The sequence below is a fragment of the Ruditapes philippinarum genome, unplaced genomic scaffold (genome assembly GCF_026571515.1).
Source record: "Ruditapes philippinarum isolate M1 unplaced genomic scaffold, ASM2657151v2 ctg1723_1_1_1_1, whole genome shotgun sequence".
In the NCBI taxonomy this organism is placed as follows: domain Eukaryota; kingdom Metazoa; phylum Mollusca; class Bivalvia; order Venerida; family Veneridae; genus Ruditapes; species Ruditapes philippinarum.
In genome coordinates, this window is record NW_026862113.1 from 224,546 (window position 1) to 239,243 (window position 14,698).

At 33.6% G+C, this 14,698-nt stretch overlaps 1 protein-coding gene across 1 annotated transcript; it reads right to left on the reverse strand.

The window, feature by feature from the left end:
* Positions 1 to 201: 201 nt before the first annotated feature.
* Positions 202 to 12,864, reverse strand: LOC132717988 (mediator of RNA polymerase II transcription subunit 16-like). Its single transcript, XM_060701599.1, has 10 exons — positions 12,688 to 12,864; positions 10,968 to 11,139; positions 9,581 to 9,673; positions 8,928 to 9,065; positions 7,917 to 8,191; positions 6,281 to 6,906; positions 5,489 to 5,609; positions 4,449 to 4,557; positions 1,987 to 2,110; positions 202 to 996 (listed from the first exon to the last, which is right to left on the reverse strand). Exons 1-10 carry the CDS (start codon positions 12,819 to 12,821, stop codon positions 293 to 295), a joined length of 2,496 nt encoding a protein of 831 aa, XP_060557582.1. The 5' UTR covers positions 12,822 to 12,864; the 3' UTR covers positions 202 to 292.
* Positions 12,865 to 14,698: the final 1,834 nt, after the last annotated feature.

A 14,698-nucleotide genomic window follows, 5' to 3' on the forward strand; every position in this document is an offset into this window, starting at 1 on the left:
AATTAACTGAAGATATATGTATCAGTCATCTATATTATCAATAATCAACTGTTGTTAATCAACTGAGTCTAAAATTATGAAAATTATAAATAATTTTAAGATCTAATAACTTGTAAAACTTGCTAAAATACAAGAATTTTGTCATGTATATTAACAATATGTACCAATATGAAACAAGAAACACAAAGAATCAGCGAAAAGTTTGTTTCACAATATATTTACGATAGAAATACAGAACACATTCCGGTACTTTTATGTATATCATCAATCCTAAACAAGTCACATTGATGATTCACTGGGCAACCAATTTCCAATGTCCCATACACAGACAATTTCTGGTCCATCTCTGTTCCCATGATATCATTGTCTGTGATTTACCGACAGTTTTTAACAGAGACAAACAGCCACATCTCGTACATTTCCTCGTCTCCCCGGAAACTTTCGTACCCAGATGAATTTGTCGGACGATATCATGATGCTGATCAGTGTGCGAAGTTTGATCTACAATACTTTTGTGCGTTTTTGTTATCTTTTTCTGATACAAATAATCCGGTTCCTCATTAAATTGAAACTCCAACGGTAACGTCTGTGTGAAAACCGTAAAGCCCATATTGTCCATGCGAAAACTCTGAGACAGACCGGGAATAAAGACCTTGCTAGGTAGCACACTGCATTCATCTAATAACGTATCATCAAACTCTATACTCCTACCTTCTTTACAACAATTCCACGCCCGAGTTAACAGTTTATACAAATGTTTTAATATATCTAGATTTATTGATGTTGTTGTAAAGGATGGGAGACAAGTCGGGTAAATCTGGCCCCACATTTTGAAGATGACAAGAAGCTCTCGGAGCTGATGGAGAACCGTGGAGTCTGTGAGGAGAGATGATCCAGTGAAGCTTGAGAAAGACTGGAACATCGGTGCTGCACTAAGCAACTGTAGACTGAAGTCTGAGACCCATTGGATTAATGGCTGCATACTTAGCAGGGTCACTGAAAAAAAATTCAATCACCATTGTACTGCATTTTGAAGTTTAATATAAAATTCATAAACCAGAGCTGTGCTTGACAATTCTCAGTACTCCATAGTAAAACAAGTGTCTGAATAATGTAGAATTTCTTAAATTCAAAAAGAGCAATAATTCTGTCAAAATCCATGTTAGATTTATGGGCATTGGTCAAAGAACTCCTCTTATGCTCTCAAATAAGTGTGTGAAGTTTCAACTTATTCCTTTCAGTACTTTTAGAGTCATCAACTTACATGCAAAAAACTTTACCAAAGTGTGATGCCATAGCAAAGGTAAATACAATAACTCTCCCTTTTTTCAAATAGTTAAACTAAAAATAACAATATCAGCTCCTTTGACCTAATAAATATCTTTCTAGAAAAGGAAAATCTATTTTTCCTAAAATTATACATGTAGATAGTCATATATTTTACAAAAAAGCAAGAATAATCTTAATGAGAACAAAAGTACCTGTATATATTTATAAGGTTACTCAGCAGTTAAAAGTTGGCAGTTAAAAGCATTCCTGTCTTAGTTACAACAATGACTATTGCTCAGTTTCATAGCAGGAATAACTTAGCAAATATCCTTTGACTAATGTCCATAAGATTTAATTAAAGGTCCATTATGCCATGAAAATGCTTATATTTTTATTTCCTGAAAGCTTTTCATTTTTGGTGTCCCGTTATAGTTCATTGGCCAATTACCTAAACCCTCTTTTAAATTTCTTGTTTTTAGCAAATAGTACACTTGGTATGGAAGTCAAAATATTACTTTGTTTACATTTTGCTACTTTTGTACTGTAACAAATAATTTAATATTCTGTGCTACTTTCTTCAGGTGATAAGCATCTAACATGCATTAAAACCATAATTTAATCATTATAAAACTCATGTTTGCCCCCCACCCCCTTTTTTTTAAGAAGAAAAATGATTCATTTCTGAAGAAATGTGTGCCTTTAAAGAAAATAACCAACCATCAGCCTTGTCTTTCTTCTTGACATCAACATGAAATTCTTCACTGTCCAGACTTCTCAATACCATGTCTATATCACCATCATTATGTTTACTACACAATATCCCAACTTTCTCTGCTGGTCCCTACAGTAAACAAATATATAACAACTGTGTATTTAAAAAAATAATTAGGGTGGCCAAGTATAATAAAGAAACAAGATTTTAAAATATTTTCTTCAGACAGAAATACCTTACCTACAAGGCAACACATTAGAAATATGTATAAGGACATTGTTAAGCAAAACATAGCAATATGTATAAGAACAAGAGGGCCATGATGGCCCTAGATCGCTCACCTGACTTATCAAACTCATCCAAACAATTACCTAGACAAGCATTCTGACCAAGTCTCAAGACAGGTGAGTCAAAAATGTGACCACTACAGTGTTAACAAGGATTATCCATATTTGAGCAGTGCGACCTAGTTTTTTACCCAGGTGACACATATTCAAACTTGACCTAGAAATCATCAAAACAAACTTTCAGACCAATTTCCAGGATACTTGGATCAAAACAGTAGCAACTAGAGTGTTAACAAAATTTTTCTATTTTTAGCTCCGGTGACCTAGTTTCACATGCGATTTCGAACTCATCCAAGCAATTACCTAGACAAGCATCCTGACCAAGTTTGATGATAATTGAGTTGAAAATGTGACCACTAGAATGTTAACAAGGTTTTTCCATATTTGGGCGGTGTGACCTAGTTTTTCATCCAAGATGACCCATGTTCGATCTTGACTTAGAAATCATCAAAACAAACTTTCAGACCAATTAACAGAATATTTGGATCACAACAGTAGCCACAAGAGTGTTAACAAGATTTTTCTATTTTTAGCTCCTGTGACCTAATTTTTCATCCGAGATGTCCCATGTTCGATTTATTCCCAGCAATGACCTAGACAAGTTTCCTGACCAAGTTTGATGACAATTGAGTCAAAATTGTGACCACTAGAGTGTTAACAAGGTTTTTCTATTTTTAGCTCCTGTGACCTAGTTTTTCATCAGAGATGACCCATGTTGGAACTCATCCAAGCAATTGACTGGACAAGCATTCTGACCAAGTTTGATGATGATTGGTTCAAAAATGTGACCACTAGAGTGTTCACAAGGTTTTTCTATTTATAGCTCCTGTGACCTACTTTTTCATCCGAGATGACCCATGTTCAAACTCATTCAAGCTATCAACTAGATAAGCATCCTGACCAAGTTTGATGATGATTGATGCAAAAATGTGACAGCTAGAGTGTTAACAAGGTTTTTCTATTTATAGCTCCGGTGACCTAGTTTTTCATCCGAGATGACCCATATTCAAACTCATCCGAGCTATTATCTAAACAAGCATCCTGACAAAGTTTGATGATGATTGGGTCAAAAATGTGACCACTAGAGTGTTAACAAGGTTTTTCTATTTTTAGCTCCTGTGACCTAGTTTTTCATCAGAGATGACCCATATTCGAACTCATCCAAGCAATTGACTAGACAAGCATTCTGACCAAGTTTGATGATGATCGGTTTAAAAATGTGACCACTAGAGTGTTCACAAGGTTTTTCTATTTATAGCTCCTGTGACCTACTTTTTCATCCGAGATGACCCATGTTCGAACTCATCCGAGCTATCACCTAGACAAACATTCTGACCAAGTTTGATGATGATTGGGTCAAAAATGTGACCTCTAGAGTGTTCACAAGGTTTTTCTATTTTTAGCTCTTGTGACCTAGTTTTTCATCCGAGATGACCCATATTCGAACTCATCCGAGCTTTCAACTAGATAAGCATCCTGACCAAGTTTGATGATGATTGAGGCAAAAATGCGACCACTAGAGTGTTCACAAGCAATTGTGGACGGACGACGTACGACGGACATTCACCGATCCTAAAAGCTCACCCTGAGCAAGTTCAGGTGAGCTAAAAATATTACAAACTTGAATGTTGGTATAAAATGGTAGACATATCTGATTTTTAAGTGGATTGGGTTGCAATGACCAGATTTTCAATAAGTATTTCAAATATTGATAAAAACGATAGAAATGTATCATGTGGATATTTTTTCTTATAAATATTGCTAGAAAAGAAATGTTGATAGTTCAAGAACATTTCACTACCTGCTATATAAAATATACATAATTATGTAACATCGGATCATGTATATTACACTTGCCAGCAACATCCATATATAATCTTTTGTACATGTAGTTTGATGTTATATCTGATACTTAATACTATCAACATAGTTATTTATTGTTTTACATACCTTCCATTATAGGCCAATTCACTTTAAATGGTAGAAATATTGGGAAAGGAAAATGGTAGAAAATATGTGAATAGAAAACTTTAAAAGTATGTATTTATTGGACAACAGTAGAAATATATTTACAGAAAACTTTAAAAACACTGTATGTTTAAACAAAAGAGAAATCATACTTTATCTTGTGATGTAATGTTGCGTGGTTTCAATATGGATTTAATATAATTTCCAATGGAATACAACACCAACTGTGTATGGTAATCTACAGCTTTTTGATGCCCAGCGCTGAATAATTACACAAATATAGTAAATAAGTGCATAACATATTCAAATATAAACTGATGGTGTATAAAGCAACATATATCAAGTGTCTACAATGTAAAAATATATAACAATACTTCTAGAGTACATTTATTTATCACCAAATAAAATTTCAATATTAAAACCATTTCGACATAAAAAGTTTAAAATAAGTTATGCAGTAAGAGGAATAGCATGTAGGTATTGTGAAACTTGAAATTCATATTTGACCTTAATAACAATTATCACCACCTAAGTGCAGTAGCGGGTTAACTCCTATTAAATTATATAAGGTGTTAACCCATTACTGCACTAATCATCATTGTGACGTTATACAGTTGTGTTTGAAGTCAAATCTAAATTGGTCAATTTATGTAGTAACATTTAAAACAAATTTTAATGGAGGAAGACCTCTTATGCAATCTTTGTATGATTACAAGTATCGACAGTTTTTTGTTAGAACCACTGATCTTCAGCAAAAAGGTCAGCAAGTGTCAGCAAGTAATAATTAAAACATGACAAGTTTCTGATAAAGGTACAGGTATAATAAATTGAGGTTTTGTACAATACTGAATTCTAGTACAAGTACACAGCTGCCAAACCTTTATTGGACAAGGCCATGATTGTTCTCTTTATTTCACTCCACCAATTTTTTTTTTACATTTAACAGAACTTTGTTAAAGTACATTAAGAAATTTGTTTGACCTTTTTTTTTAGCCCAGAAAATAAATAAATGCTAGATGGAGTATGATATGCATTTAATAAAGATATTTTGGACTTCGAAAATGATACTGAGGTTCTATTCTTTTTTACTCTGGAAATAAAAATGAAACAATGACTTCTATTGGAACATCACATGGTTCAAACACTACAATTGAATTGGTAAAATTTTAAGGGGTATAATAAGATGTTTTACCTGTAACAGCTGTATAGTCCCATCTTCATACTGAGTAATCTGATAAACACGTAGTCCTGCATTGTATGTACCTGCTTCCCAAAATTATCTGTCAATGTCTGACATATACTCATTATCATACCTGTAAATAAATTAAATAACATTTTTACCCTTTCCTTGTTTATTTTGTCCAATGGACTGATTTTTACTTGCCAATCTTTCAATTTGGACAAATCCATTTTTCATTTTTAGGGGAAATTTTCAAATTTTGTACTGACTGAACAGAGACCAGTGCTAGCCATGTTAAGACAGCACACAAATAAGGCACCTCATCTTGGTCTGCACTTGTGGTATAGACAGAATCTGTTGCCACTAGCAGGGTAATGGTATATTATAGAACAGTGTTTCTAAGTTAATGTTTGGAATTGAAGATAATTTAACTATATCAAACAGCAAAAATAGATCTTGTCAGTGTACAAATGTGCAGGTCAGCCAGGCACATAATTGTTATCATGGATTTGCTATTATTTCCTAAAATTAACAATATGGAATACTAATTTAGTCAAGTGGTTAAAACAAATAGCAATACATCCTATAGGATTCTAGGTAACAATCTAGACAAATTCACAATATGTAAAACTACAAAATGTATTAATGCTTTTAAAAGTCAACTATTTCTTTTAAGTTATATTTTAATTTAATCAATGAAATCACTATTTACAGTTCCAAGTACCATTATCCACCCTGGAAATTTGTGTTGAATTTATCTAGCGGCAACTGTGTGACAAAAATAGTAAATAACTGATTGTATACCTTGTCTGACAGCTAGGAAGACATCCCACCAATCCTGTCCAGTAACCATGGCATACTCCAATAAGAGCACAATACTTGATGGTGACAACTGCATTGTACTGTCCCTACTTCCATTATACGTGCTGAACAAATAAACGCGTCCATCATGCAGTCCAAATATACCACACCCACTTCCAGTTTGTGTCAACGCTGATAACTGGTGTGTCATGTGTATCTTTTTGTTACTATGTTGCGGGGAAAATGACTGAGCCGGTTGACAAATACTGTCTAAATTTGACGTCGAGATTGGCTGGAACGTGTATCTGTGAATCAGTTGTAGCGTACCATCTTTATACGTCATAGCAATGTATGGAAGAAATCCGGACGTTTCCACAACGTTGCGGCTCATCGGTAACTTCGGCCCGGCAATACTGGTTATTTGAGATGGGTGGGGTATTGTAGCTTTATGCATCCACTTGTGAGTTTTGATGGAACTGTATGGTGCAGTATTTAAGGAGAACATTTTATGTTGAGGAAGCATCTGTTCCAGCAGTTGCCACACCTCCAGACTGCTGTAAGACGAGCTACCACAGCAAATTAACAAAGTATCACTACTCTCATTGTTCATAAACATCACCTTAGTGATCCTGAAACCAAAATAAAACAACATTATGATATGATGAGAATATCTCGAAAAGGTAACTCCTACTTAATCAACTTATAATGAAAATCAACAGTGGCCCATTAGTAGATGAACAAGAGCTGTTGGTAGGACAATCTGTTCGGCTGTTCTTAGTGCTTCATAGATAAACAAGAGACTGGATAATGTAGAATAATTTAAGATCAAAAAGAGTCAAATTTCTGTCACAATCAATGTTAATGTTATAGGCCTTGGATAGTGACCTCCTATTATGCTTTCAAGTAAGCGTGTGAAGTTTCAACCCATTCCCTTCAGTAGTTTAGATACCAACTTGCACACAAAAACTTAACCAAAGTGTGATGCAGACGCCTGGGTCTCCCTTTTCTTTGTATAGTTGAGTCAAAAACAACAACAAATTTGTTACTCATTCTTAAAGCACTGAGGTTTTTTGACATGATGGGACTGAAAATATTTTTTCCAGATAAATTTACCATTTGCCACTGATCTTTGTGCAAAATTTCAGATCATTCGCTCACTTCGTTTTTCCAGAATAATTATTCATATTGTAAAAAAAATGACCTTAATTGAAAAGTGTTTAAACACTTCATTCAATTCGGGCTAAGAAAAGCATTAAAATATGATTTTCAATTCATTTCAAAGTATATTTCTTAACTATCTTTGCATATATTTCTGTTTAGTGCTCATTTATGTAAGAAATTCAAATGTTATGTTTTTAGGCTTTTAAACCTCAGTGTAGTCCCTTTAAAAGTAAGAGGATGAGACAAGAAAACTGCACACAAACAAATTACATTAACTAAAATGTAAAGGATTTCTTTAAGACAGTTTGAAAGAAGCCTGCTGACTAACAGCACAATCATTTTACACATAAACATTATCACTTTCCTCTTTGTTATTTTAACAGAGTTGAAAAAGTAAACAATAAATGAATCAAACCTACATTACTACTATATGGCTATGAACAAGTTAATTATTTTTTATTTAGACTACTGATCATACCTTGTATTATTTTCACTGCTACCATACTCTGTTTGTGTTTTAGTATACAAGCTAGCACTGTTCACACAAGATATAGCTATATTTCTTCCGGACAGTTTCACCGACACCAGGAAACACTGGATAGCCGAGGAAAGTTGACCGTCGCTTGTAGCAACCATGATATCACCATTTCCTGTGTTAGCTATATCGGCAGCTGTAAGACGCATGTGGTTGCGAGACAAACTTTCAGATGACGTTACGATACTTCCGTCAGACTGATGTACACCAACAGTCACCTAAAACATTAAAAAAATTCTTATTAAGTGATGTAACAAATAACAGCAGGTATAATATACATCTTATTCTAAAAACCTTGGGGTTTTTTTCTGTTTTTTTTAATCAATGTGTCTTCAGTTTAATTTAAATCAATTTCATGCTATCTCAAATTGAAAATTGGTTATCTTACTGATTCACATGTTTACTGTTAAGTATGCATAAGTTTTCAAATGTATAAAATAAAGGTGGCGTGGCGTGGCTGATTGGTTAACATGGCAGACTAGTTATTTTAGAATTGCTGTGTGCCCGAGTTCAAACCCTGTCAGGGGCAAGCCATTTCTTCTGTGAGCAAGAATCTTTACATTCACTGCTACCAGACAACTTCAATAACCTCATAGCTTCCAACACAATCCAAACTTAGAAAACAATTTGTATACACTAAAATGCATAATAGTAAGATCATATATATACGAGTAAAATTGACGGAGTTCATTTTGTTGTTGCTGAATACCAAGTAAAATGCTGGTAGTCAACTAATAGCATGGTATGATGACAGGCACATTAATTACATTATAATTTGTACAGTGCACAAATAACTACCTGGAAACTAGATATGTACCTTGAAACTTGTGTATAATACACACGTGAGTCTGCTATACCAGCTTTATTTCTTTATGAACTTGTGTAAGATTAAAGTGAACAATATACTATACTAATTGAGAAATGTTGGAAAACCTGTTATAGGTTAATACATACTAAACCTGATGATGAGACAACTACCCATCCCTCGAGAAAACATCCTCCAAACTGTGTCAGTGATGGTGTAAATCTCATGTTACGTACAAACTTCTCAATGTACTGTGTTTTATCTCGCTTATCTGGGTCAAATATGATCTGGAAATAAAATAAAACAAATACATAATCATACCTGTGAAGTTTGTAATGATGATTGTTGTTTTTTAAATGATGCATAAATGGATTTAAGACCATCACAGGTGAGCTAAAAAGCCATAAAAATCCTCTAACAAGTCAAGTCAAAAATATAAGTCTTACAAAAATATAAATTCAAATGCAATGTACATGTAGTTTGCAGAAGACATCTTACCTGAGACTAATCACTAAACACTAGTCTCATGTTGATGCCAGACTTTTTTCTATATTAGGTAATAATTAGTTTATCATGTCCTTATCTTACTAACAGGGTTTTTCCTCTTTTTCATGGGAAGAATTCTTCGCCTATTAAATTTGGGAGTTAGTATCACTTAAATTGCTGATTTGGGAAAATAAAAAGCTGGTGTAAATTTTGATTTCTGGGAAAACTGCATGATTTAAAAAATAATTCTACTGGGAAAAACCAGGACTAACCTACATGTACATCTGCAGATGAAAAAGTAAAATAAAGTATAAACCTGTAAGCCATTATGGAACCACATCACTGCGAGCACTTCCTCACCAGCATTGTTCACTGATCCTATACAATGCCATTCATTCAACAGATGATCCTGAAACAGATAACAAAACATAGTTTGAAATTATAAACGTTTCAAGTTTAAACACTACATGCAGAAATGATTAGTTTACTAATCAATGTCACATGTACAGTCAGGCAATAGAGGTACAGCCAAACATCACATGGCTGTCACTTTATGCATTTTTCAATTTATATTATTGTTGTTCCACATTCTTCAGGAACTCCACAGTCCACAGATGTTTTTTAACATGAAAAGACCAAAAATATTTTATTTTTTTTGTATTACTTGATGAAGATCTGGACCAATAACTAGTGCACACAGTTTCAAATCATTTGCTCTGATCTGCTTCCCTGGGATATTAAATTTTATTGCTCAAATTAAAAGCATTGCAAATTGAACACAATAACTGCACTACAGCACAAATAATTGATTATCAAATTATAAACGATTATATTTATATATTACCTATTGTACAGTTGTTTTTTTAAGCGCACAAGTTGATTTATGAAATAATTTCAAATTTTACAAGTTTAGGCTGTTAAACCTCAGTGCCAGTGTAGTTCCTATAAGTTCAAGTGATAAACCAAACAGCCATGTTTTTAAAATCAAATAACCACAGCATAATTTTGTTTCTTTTGCTGAACTTCTTAAATGGACTTGTCCATCTTTCAATCTCCACAAAAACTATTCATCACTTCTAAGCAAATTTTTCAAACTATGTATTGAATGTTAACTCAACTTTGACTTCCAATTCTGCAAGATTTTATCAGATTCAAATAAAAATTTCAAGGACCTGCAAGGACAAATATGATACATGAAGTTTCAATAGTCCTTACACCAAATAACTATACCATCTGTACAGTCAGGGCAGCTTGCATATCTGTGAAACTTTACTAAAATCATAGAACATCAGTTTTAAAAAAATAAAAAGTTTCAGGATCCTTAAGCTAAAAGTGACATTATGCCCATCTACAAGAAAATGGAAAGTGTTCAGGTAAAAGTAAAATAACTTAAAAGTTAAAAGAAGTTAAATAATTTGACAGTTTGTCATATTTGTTAAGTATTTCTTAATAAACGTCACCTGAGTAATCAATAACCCTTGTAACCCACATAAATATCTATAAATATCCTTCGGGCAATATCGATAATGTTCAATATGTAAAAAGAGTGAGGCAGACCGTTTATAATTTAGGCAGGTTTTCTTTATTCTAATCCTACACATTTGTAATTATCAATTTAATATTGTTAAATCACCATATAAACGGTAAATCTTGATCACAATGTCACTTGAAGTAAAACACAAAATTTCTTATTACAAATGTACCTTCATCGCCCACACTTGACATTCTCCATCTACATCTATAAGCAATAATTTACTTCCTGTCGTATCCCATACAATATGTAACAGTTGCTTGGAAACTGATGTCACACAATGTGGTTCCCACGGCTTATCAATATCCAACACAACAACCTCATACTGGCGGTCAAAATGAGAGCTGAAAATATTACATACATGTACATATACATTAATGGCTGCTGCATGAAATAAAACCAATCAATGTCAATTTTGTCATTAGCTGGAGTGTTACAAAGACACATTTTTGGACACCCAAGTGCTGAATGCATGCCCGATAAGACATAAAAACCTGGTTTTAACAGAAATGGTGAGTCAGGCCATGAAGAATTTTTCTATGTCATGGCCCAAATTTACACCACAAAATGTACTTGCCCTGCATTTCGACGGAGAAAAATAGTCAAATTTAATATTTACCGGTCTATATGCATTATGGGTATAATTGGCTTTATTTAATACAAATTATTTATATTGTCAAATTTTTAATATATAACCTTCGACATAATCTGTAGCCCATACACTTATTTCACTAAAATTTTTACGCACTTGACTTGGCTGCAGAATCGGCCTATGGCTAAGTATAAAACTTTAGCAAATGCAAATAAAACAGTGTTAAATGCTGTTGTGGTCTCAGAAGGGGGAGGGGTTAATATATTCATCATATGTGTTCAGTAAAGTTTTATACTTAGACAGGAGGTTGATTTCTAGTTCTCGTTGGACAGGTATTAAAATTGAAAAGGCATCTGCAGATTGATTGTTTGCCAAAAACCTTTATTTATAACTGTTTAAAGAAACATCATTTGGAGTGGGACACTTACAAACTTGCTTGCATGATTTCAGTCGGCCATATTCCCTAACCACAAATGATAACTCCTGTTTCCATGTATAAAATTCCACTAAATTATTCCCCTTTTAAATGAACTCAAAGAAAGGGCCTTTTTAAAAGACTTTGTATTTATTAAAATTATTTATTCGAGTTTTTGTCCAGAAACGGACAATTTTTCATTACTCTTGTATAATTTGCTTTCTATCTATATATGGTTGCTATGGTAAACATATGAGTTTTGATGGTAAACAAAGGATTTTTCTGGACCTGAGGTAATCTAACACACAGTGTTCGCCTGCTAACTTGCTGTCATCACATGTAAACAATACATTAAATCGCTAAGAATATTGAGATACAAGAACTGATACAGTTGAAAATGCAAAATAATAATATGGAAATCAACTATGTGTAGTGTATGTGTATTGTTTTAATGTATTTTGCTGATATTTTAGTTGTAAAAGCCATGTACACTAAGTGTCGCTACATAGCAACCAAGTTTAAAACGTGAACGGTAACTGAACGAGATATGCTAAAGCGCATGCTGGGGCACTGATTTCCGCTCTATCGAAATACTGCATATAGCAAAAGTTTGTAAGTGTGGGAGAATCTTACCCGGCCTGGCACGTTTGATCAGCTTTTTACTTGACCGACCCAAACTTTCACTCGCAAATGCGAGCGAGCTAGTGAATGATTTTATCGAGGCCCGAGATTGCTTAACATATTTTACCGAAGACCGACTGAAATCTGGAATTATTTTGAAATTCTGGCTATTTTTCATTTTCAACTCCTTGTCTTAATATATATTGGGTATTTCTTTCTAGAAATATTTTTTGCACTATTAGGAGTGGGTGGGGTATTTTTTACCTGTCAGGAATTTCAGACTGTTTCAACAAAGCTAAAATGTTTCTGCATGAGAGATTTAGACAGTTGCGTTCTTCAGAAACCCAATCTTTTTCATATGGCTTTTGAAACACATCGATGCTATAAACAAGCTCCATGTCGGTGAGTAAATCAGAATTTGTTATGAACTGCCTTCATATTGGGTACAGTCTAAAGTTTTTGCGCCTTACCCATACCATATTTTCGATTTCACGGAAATAGGCGGAAATTGGCGAATTCGAACGATAGCTGAAGGTTCAAAGTACTACATCTACATAACAACCTCGTTGTCATGGAATTCCTCTTATTACAAATACTGTATATTAGGTAAAAGCAAGTTAAAAGAAACTACAAGGCTGAGATAAAATGATTTCACAAGTGGTAAGAATGCTGCAGCTATCCTGCTGGGATTAGTTTGTTTAAGTCCTTGAGTATCAGGAAGTTAAGGTTTCTGGCAGGTGCCCTATCTGGATGGTGATGGTCAACTCTCACAAGATTGAGTTGGATTTTATAAAGGAGAGTAACAGAGCTGATGTTGCGCCTCTGCTCTAGAGTTTGCCAGTTAAGAACACTTAACATTGTAGATACACTAGCTGTATTTACATATTTGGCCTATACATATCTGGCAGCTGACATTTGAACTTGTTATATTTTGTTAACCATATATTTTTGCCAAGGATGCCAAACTGCGGAAAACTATTCTAACTATAGGGCCTTAAATAAGCTTAAATTGATAATAACTTAAATAAGCTTAAATTGATAATAATAATAAACACTTTGTTTCATGAAGGTAACATATTAAGAAATACAAATCTAATTTACAATATATGGCATTCAATTAAACAAGATAAAGAAATTCACGAATGCAGTGTCTTTGACCTTTTTGTTTGAAGTTTTGACATTTCTTTTTATGAATCTGAGATAATTGCTCTTGCTGTTTTTTTGTTTGTTTTTGTTACTGTTTTTGTTTTTGTTTTTTTTTGTTTTTTAATTTTAAACGAAATTCTTTTTCACATATTCTTGACAATGGATACACTACGAGAACACGGATACATACTGTAAGGGATTTTTTTTGGATCGGAAAGTCACGATATAATTAGGGCAGACAAATACACATATTTTGGCTCATTTGAATTAAGTACTACGGTATAAAGTAAAGAAATAAAGTACATGTAATAAGGAAGCCCTGGTCCTCTAGGAAGACTTTTAATCAACAAAGAATTAAGGGTGGCATATCCAATCAACGCACTGGAAGACCACCGGCAAGAAGTCGATCTTCCCTGAATCAAATAAATTTACATGAAAATACATTGCTGTAAATGACATTGCATCAAGGTGTTGTTTTTTAAAATAACCCTTTCATAATTATGTATCTTATGTATCTACTCTTTCTTATTTCTTTATATACATGTAGTATTAAGTCTTACATATTACGCCAATGAACTATATCAAGTGGTAAAATATTTGTCTTGTTTATTGCTACTTGTTCAATTTATATTTTAAGTCTTGATAGTTTTGGTGACACTTTAATGTTTTTGTCGCGAAAGTAAAGTATCCACCTTCTTGTTATTTTTCAAATTTTGCCACACAAAACTCTCTATCCCCCAGCCATTTTTTCCTTTCTCTACACTTAACTATATACCTGTTTCAGACCTTCAATCAATTGCCCTCTTTAATGTCAGGGATTCGCCCTTGTGTCCTGTCCTGTTTTTGACAGGTGCCCTGTTGGGTTCCTTGCAGGGTGGTCCTGTGTTGCTGGTTTTTGTTGGATGGTGTATTTATTGAATACCACCCTTTCTTGTTGATATTTGCTTTCATGTGCGTACCCTTGATAGCGTTACACAATAGGCGCTTCATATCAGTGAAAAGGTGTTTCCTTTTTTGCTATAAACAATTCATATTTTGGACATGTGATAAATAGATTCGTGTATATAGAGGATATTGAATAAGTGTAGGTTTATTACTAAATATATTGAATTCTTTGAATAGAGACTAG

Excerpts from the sequence above, each read along its gene's own strand:
- LOC132717988 (XM_060701599.1), bottom strand. The coding sequence starts at position 12,821 with ATGGAGCTTGTTTATAGCATCGATGTGTTTCAAAAGCCATATGAAAAA. Across the intron at positions 8,192-8,927 it reads TTGTCTCATCATCAGGTTTA|GTGACTGTTGGTGTACATCA; the intron begins GTATGTATTAAC and ends TTAATGTTTTAG. Across the intron at positions 997-1,986 it reads GAAGAAAGACAAGGCTGATG|TGACCCTGCTAAGTATGCAG; the intron begins GTTGGTTATTTT and ends ATTTTTTTTCAG.